A 7,707-nucleotide genomic window follows, 5' to 3' on the forward strand; every position below is an offset into this window, starting at 1 on the left:
GGAGCCACGTACAACCTAAGTGTGGCCTCGACCTGAGCTAAATTTTAACAAATTGTATTTATTATATGAGATAGGTTATACTCACAACCTTTTTTTTTACAATCTCTTACAACCATATTTTAACACCATTGATTTTCGCCAATCAACGGTTATGATTTTCGCAAATTAAACTCATTAATTAATTATTAATTCACAATAAATGATAACCGTTGATTGACAGAAATCAACGGTAATAAGATATGGTTGTAAGAGGTAGTAAAAAAAAAGGTTGCAAGTATAACCTTCCTCTTATTATATATAATTATATAATTAATTATAATTTGGCCCTATCTAAAACTTAAAATATTTTTGGTGAAAGATTTAGATAAGTTGTATTAGATTATATGTTCAATTTTCACGTGTATAAAAGAAATAAAATATTTTTAGTAAATTAAAAAATATTTAATAAAATTATAACTCTTCTTGGTGCTGCATGCTTAGATGCTCTGTGTTTAATATAATTTAAATATATTATGATATGAACTAACTCAAAAAAAATCACATAATTTTTTGGCCCGAGCTCAAATTGGAGCCTGGCTCCGCCGCTGTGCCATTGCCAACATTAACTGAACACAGGCAAAAAAAATGATTTATTTTTTTTAAATAAAAATTTACGAATTTAAGACAGTTTTGGAAATAATTACACATTTATTACACAATATCACGCCCAATTTGGGCGTCACCAATTACGCCTAAATTGTCACTCAAGGAGCAATCATGCCTAATTTAGGCATCACTCATCAGGTATTGACATCTGTCACATTTTTTTCCAAAAAAAAAAAATTAACAATTTAATCGTAAAACTTCTTAAGGCCATAACTTTTGACTTGGGTATCCAAATCAGGTAATTATTTTTTTGATTCCACATAACTTTTCGAGATTTAAGCAATGACATTTCATTTAACATATTTTATTTCTCATAAACACAATTTAAATTTGCAAGAATGGTATTATAAGAGCGGTTAAACCCAGAAGCCTCTGAGTTCTGAGTTTGTGATTTAATATAAAAAAAGAAATAAAGATTTTATTTATTATTTAAATTAAAATAAATAAATTTTTTTAAATTTTATTTTTAAAAAATTTGGATTGTGATTAAAGTTAAAAATAAAAATAAAAATCATTATTATTAAGGAAAACAAAATAAAGATTTGATTTGTGATTTAAACTCAAAAATCAATTTTAAAAATCTGTATTAATAAAGAAAATAATTAAATAAATATTCCAAATCTTTAAGGAAGAAGGATTTTATTTTTGAAATTAATGATTAATGCTATAAGCTTCTAGATTATTATTCGTGGTCTGAAACTAATGATGGCTTATGAATGTTTTTCAAAAATAAAATCCTTCTTCTTTAGAGATTTAGAATATTTATTTAATTATTTTCTTTATTAATACTGATTTTTCAAATTGATTTTTGAGTTTAAATCACAAATCAAATCTTTGTTTTGTTTTCCTTATTAATAATAATTTTTTTTTTATTTTACAAATCCAAATCTTTATTTATTTTTTATATTAAATCACAAACCCAGATTTCAGAGGCTTCTGGGTTTAACCTCTTTTATAATACCATTCTTGCAAATTTAAATTGTGTTTGTGAGAAATAAATTATGTCAAATGAGATGTCATTGTGTAGATATCGAAAATTATGTGGAATCAAAAAAAGAATTACCTGATTTGGATACCTGAGTCAAAATTTATGGCCTTCAGAAGTTTTACGTTTAAATTATTTTATTTTTTTGGAAAAAAATGTAGCACGTGTCAACACGTGATGAGTGACGCCTAAATTAGTCGTAATTGCCTCTTGAGTGACGTCCAATTTAGGCGTGATTGGTGACGCCCAAATTGAATGTGATATTGTACAATAAATGTATAATTATTTTCAAAACAGCCATAAATTCGTAATTTTTTATTTAAAAAATAATAAATTAATTTTTTTGCCACTGAACACATCAAAATACGTAATTCATGAAGAAATTATGATGAAAATGTATGTTAATTACGATCACAAAATATGCATAACATCTTGTGCAAGAAATTTTTGGATTGTGGTGCCCTATGTGGTCTAGCACAATGTATAACTTCAGATTCGTCAACTCCTCTTTGTCTTGCTTTCTCGCACTCGTTCAAAAATGTCCGGAATGCATCTTCACAATATTGAACTGCCTCCGAAACACTCATTTTCTCAGTTAACTTGTTGGGGTATGTACTCTTAGTATGATCCCCATTTAGAGTTGCTGCCATTTGTACCAATTCTTCTTGAAATTGACTCAATTTCACTTGTTCTTCAGCGAGAGCCTCTCGAAGTTTAACCGGGTCTGGCAATTTCACTGGAAATTCACAACAGAAGTGGTCAAAATAAAAGTTTTGTCCAATCTAAAGTATTATTGCTTGGTGATGTATACAATTACATCGTTTTTTTTAGTAATAATATATGGGGAGGGTTATATTTACAAACTTTTTGTTTACAAACTCTTACAAACTACACGATGTTCTCCCGGGAGAACACTAGGTTATACTATGTTTATACATAGTGTAATTTACAAAAATTTGTAAAAAATATTTGTAAACGAATCCTTAATTCCCAATAATATATATACATTGTGAACCAATAATTAAATCCAAAAGTTTGTTTACCAAAAAAATAAAAAAAAATCCAAAAGTTTAAGTTGTTAACTCAACATCACATTAGTGGTTTATTATTATATTTTTTTAATACACTCACTCAAATAAGAGTCCATTGAACATGAATGATGGACAATGTACATGACTACATGCCCACCTATGCTAAAAAACTCTATAATATTTAATTATTTATAAATAAAATACAACGGTTAGTTCGAACTTATGACCACTTGATCACATAGACCGTAATATTATATTAAACACTAATTCAACCTAAAAGTTTAAATTGTTGAAGTCACATTGATGACTTTTTATGTATTTCTCTACTATACATTGTTTTGAAAAATAGAAATATATATATTGACAATAATAATTCTAACTTTCTTACTATTTAGTCATTGATTTAAATCAAGTGTTTGATTTAGCCTTTATATCATAATAGGGAAATGAGTTTCTTATGTTGTATGAGATAATTTGTCTTATGCAACACACAAAACAGTGGATAGGACCAATCTTTTTTCTTTCTCTCTCTTCTTCAAAGTGAGTCCTATTCACTTTTGTGTGTATTGCATGAGACAAATTATCTCATGCAACATGAGAAAATCAAATCCATCATAATAATATAACAATCATTGAAGAAAGAAAAAGATAAGAGATTTTACCTGGACAATCATTTCGTGGGCTGGTTCGAGTTAAAAGAACCTCTAGTGTTCCAGCCCATGCATCACGCTTTGTCAAAAACTCAGGTAGATTGAATATCTTCTTAACAGTTGCTGGTATGGATGAATGTTCATACTGTGATGTTGGGAATGGCTCACAAGGTTCGTGCAACACTATATGTATACATCATTTAGTTTCTAGTAAGTAGGGTTAGTGTTTATGGTATAAATAATTATTAAATACACACCAGAAAACTTTGTAATTTTTTCACAATTGAAGGGATTGTGAAAAAATAACTTGACAACTCGGTTCGAATCTGAGTCATGAATTAAGTGAATTAATTGTCCATGCCAATTGTGAATGCACACCTTACTATATAAACCAAAAAAAAAAATGTATTTTCACCAGTATTGTTATATATACTAAATAATAATATTAATTTTGATTTGTCATGTGCTTTTGTGTCTCATGTTATCGAATGATACGAAGAATACATTATGATACAAAGTGAGGAAAAGAACTGATTTATCGGAATAATTTTCTCATGTTATAAAAGATAAAATTATCTTCTATATATCTATATATATAAAAGTACGTGAAACCCATATTATCTTTTTATCTCTCTTCTCTTTATATGATCCCACATGGGCTCTACATATAATATAAGAGATAAAATTATCTTCTACAACGAGAAACCCTAATCACACACACACATATGTGTGTGTAATGGGATATGATCAACTTATACTGATGTAAGAATAATAAGTCTTATGTCAAATCTTAACCGTTAATTTTCATGCATCTAACGATTATAATTTTTTTGGTGATACTTATTAATTAATTATCAATTTTCAATAAATTATGATCATGTATGGAAATCAACAATTAAAATTTAATATAAGATTTATTATTTTTACACCGATATAAGTTGACGTTGCCCACTATATAATCATGGATATTATTAATTCATCGTACCTGTGCCTGGCTCAATCCACGGAGAAATAATGATAGCTGGAACCCTAACACCAAGCCTGTCAAACTGAAACTTGAATGGTTCAGGACCTACATTGTCATCTGGACTAGGCACTCCATCCACAGGGGTTGGCACGTGATCATAAAAGCCACCATGCTCGTCATATGTAATCACAAACAAAATTTCATTCCACTGTGGACTAGCTCTTAGTGCTTCATACACTTCCTTTACAAATTTTTGTCCTTCTGCAACATCATGAGATGGATGATCATCATTGCCCGGTAGTGATAACAAGTCAAAATATCTTTGTTCAACAACCACATAATTTGGCAGTTTCCCTTCTTCACAATGCTTCTTGAACTTTAAATCAAATAGATGAAAGTTGTCTATGTGTTTCAGTTTCCTAAGACTCCTGAAAGTGGTGAATAGATTAATTAATTTGTCAAAAAAATTTAAATAGAAGACATAAATACTAAAGATGGTAATCATAATTTTGTTCACCGCCATGGCTCAATTTTGTAAGAATAAATGATACTTAATTTGGATAGAGTTAATGGGTATTTGAAAAGAGATTAGTTATGTGAAATAATTAGTTTTAAATTTTTATTGAAAATTAAAAAAAAATGTTAATAGAACACAATATTATTTTATAGAGATAAATGATATTTATATAAAAATAAAGTTACACTTTTTATCTAAAAAAAAAAAAAAAAAATTTAAGTCAAATTCATTCTCTAGTATTAATTTGTTTTTCAATTAGTTCCCTAGTATTAACTTTTTGTTTCAATTAGTTCATCAAAATTTCAATTAATTCAATTCAAGCATTGAACTTAAGATCAATTAATCCGGTTCAAGTATACCGGTATAAAAAATAATTCTCGCAATATTATTTATTCTATTCTCACAGACTTTAAACATCTGATTAGTGAGAATAAGTTTATCATCACTTAAATTAATTACCGTTGAATACGTTATTAAATAAAACTTAAATTATTTCATATATTTTTTAAAAAAAATTCAGTCATACGGAGCACATACTTCATGCATGGCGAAATTACTTTTTTAATGAATTTTGTTTTATATATACTATCTACTCTTTATATTTTCTACTTTAAAAAACAAAAAATATGTTAAAATTTGTTGTTATTGTTTTATTATTTAAGAAAAATTTAAAAAAATTATATGTAAATAACATTATTATTTTTCTGTACTAAAAGATGAAAATAAGTTTCTACCAAAAAAAAAATGAAAATAAGTTTTTTTTTATACATAGATGAAAATAAGTTGGGAAAATGGTTTGTCATTGTACATGACAACAAACTATTTTTCCTACACACACAGTCCAAGTTGAGTCTCACTTTTGTTTTTTTCTCACTTTACTATTTAATGGACTCCACATATATCATGAGTGTGTAAGAAAATAATCTCTTGTGTCATGTAACATTACAAAAACAAAACCCAAATAACTTACTTCAAGAGAGACGGACATGTTTGTTCATTATTTGTTTTTAGATATCATTTTAACTAAAAACAACTATATTAGTTAGATAGTTTTTTAAAACAAAAAATCTTTCAAAAACATAAAAATAAAAATCAAAAGTGAAGGTAGAGTTACCTGTAAAAAAGAGTGGAAGGTGGGTATTGATAATATATTCCAAAACTGAACCCATTTTCATCCAAAGAATCGAATATAGTTTTCTGAGGCAAACCCCCAATAAGTTTCTCTGCGTCCTGTGCGGTCATCCCATACGACGTCGCTGAATGCACGAAAAGCCGGTTCGGTTGGGTCGGACCGGGAACCGAAGCGAACCAGCGATCACAAACCGCAAACTCTTTAACCAACTCTCGGTAAACCGGTACCAAATCCGGTTCGAACCCATTCATGACCGTCTCCGCCGTAGCCCCCGTCTTCTCTTGCTTCGCGGCGTTCTGAGCAAAACCCTCCATCGTCGGCGGCAGCTTCTTCGCCGCCGATGCCTCACTCCATGGTTCTCCGAAAACTTGCTCATAAACATCGTCGATCATGTGGCCCGGGTCCGGATCGACGTAGCCAGACCGGTCACCGAAGTGAACCCGGTTCGAGTTGGGTTCGGATGTGCAAACCGGGTTTGACTCGGAGCCGGTGACCCCATCGATTTCTGGGTTGAGGGATTTCATCCAACCTAGCATGTGGTCGAAGGAACGGTTCTCTTGAACCAAAACGACGACCGTTTTAATGGGAAACATGTTTTTTTGTTTTGCTTTTGTTGTTGTTGTGTACTTCACTAACTGGGGTGAGAAGAGAAACCGAGAGTAAGTGGATATATATATATATTAACGATGGAAAGTTGTTAATGTTGATGTTGGAAACCACTAACTGTTATTTTAAGACGAACTAACTCCACTTCGTTTTTCTATGATTCTCTTTTTGCTCCCTTGGAATGTTACTTTTGTTGGAGTTCTCAAGCACATGGTTTAGTTAACTACTATAATAATTTGTTAAAGAAGCTTTAGCCCTACTAAGTTTAAACTTTAAAATGTAAAACTCATAATGGCGGGCTCGATTTTGGCTTTATTATTGTTGTTTAGATTTAGATTCTTAAACTATCCTTTCATTTTTAGTTGAATTAAGAGAGCTTTTTTTAAAGAAAGAAACACTATTTTTCTAAAAAAATTTAGATAAACCACAAATATCTTCCACGAAAAGCAATTTTGTTCGGGACAAGTTCAGGATTAAGATTTTAAATCCTTCCCAAAGATATAATATTAGAGATGATCGAACAGATACTCTCACCTTTATTTGTTCAGCTCCCATATATACGCCAATTGAATTACCATCATTTGATATATAGTATTCTACTTTATTATCAAATTGTGACCGATTATTGATTCAGTTGGGATATTATGTTATAAGTCACTAATTTATTTGGTGGATTATAAGTTCAATCGCTTGTATTGAATTTGTATAAAATTATGTAATAAATGAATTAGGGACAGGTTATATTTATAAACTTTTTTGTTTACAAACTACATTATCTTCTTCCTGAAGAACACTAGTCACGCTATCTTCTCCCAGGAGAACATAGTGCAATTTGAAAAAATTTGTAAACGGATCCTTCTCTAATAAATTAATCGAAAAATTATCTCACGCATGTGAATTTCGCTTAGTCGTTAAAGCTGGTCTTAGATTGAATGCCTCGATCTATAACTCTTTAAATATTTTATTAAAAGTTCTAAAATCAGTTCAAATAGCAAATTGTTACCGATTGAATATCGATTAAATCCAGTTTATACCCAGTTTATCGATTTGATATCAATTGGACCTGATTAAATTACATAATTGATCCATTTTAGTTACATCAGACATGTTGGTATTAATCGATCGGACTGCGGGTCCAATCGATCTAATTATCATAATAGTGTTTTTTTATTAA

The 7,707-nt window shown here is 29.7% G+C and overlaps 1 protein-coding gene across 1 annotated transcript; it reads right to left on the minus strand.

The window, feature by feature from the left end:
* Positions 1 to 2,031: 2,031 nt before the first annotated feature.
* On the minus strand, positions 2,032 to 7,088 carry LOC133303244 (non-specific phospholipase C4-like). The gene is made up of 5 exons (XM_061503124.1): positions 7,068 to 7,088; positions 5,910 to 6,562; positions 4,297 to 4,706; positions 3,324 to 3,494; positions 2,032 to 2,366 (listed from the first exon to the last, which is right to left on the minus strand). Exons 1-5 carry the CDS (start codon positions 7,086 to 7,088, stop codon positions 2,032 to 2,034), a joined length of 1,590 nt encoding a protein of 529 aa, XP_061359108.1.
* Between the last annotated feature and the right edge of the window lie 619 nt (positions 7,089 to 7,707).

The sequence above is a fragment of the Gastrolobium bilobum genome, unplaced genomic scaffold (assembly GCF_033153095.1).
Source record: "Gastrolobium bilobum isolate Gb01-03AN ecotype WA unplaced genomic scaffold, APGP_CSIRO_Gbil_v1 utg67640, whole genome shotgun sequence".
In the NCBI taxonomy this organism is placed as follows: Eukaryota; Viridiplantae; Streptophyta; class Magnoliopsida; order Fabales; family Fabaceae; genus Gastrolobium; species Gastrolobium bilobum.

Excerpts from the sequence above, each read along its gene's own strand:
- LOC133303244 (XM_061503124.1), bottom strand. The coding sequence starts at position 7,088 with ATGGGAGCTGAACAAATAAAG. Across the intron at positions 6,563-7,067 it reads TGGGAGCTGAACAAATAAAG|TTAGTGAAGTACACAACAAC; the intron begins GTGAGAGTATCT and ends TTCTCACCCCAG. Across the intron at positions 4,707-5,909 it reads CCTTCCACTCTTTTTTACAG|GAGTCTTAGGAAACTGAAAC; the intron begins GTAACTCTACCT and ends CACCACTTTCAG.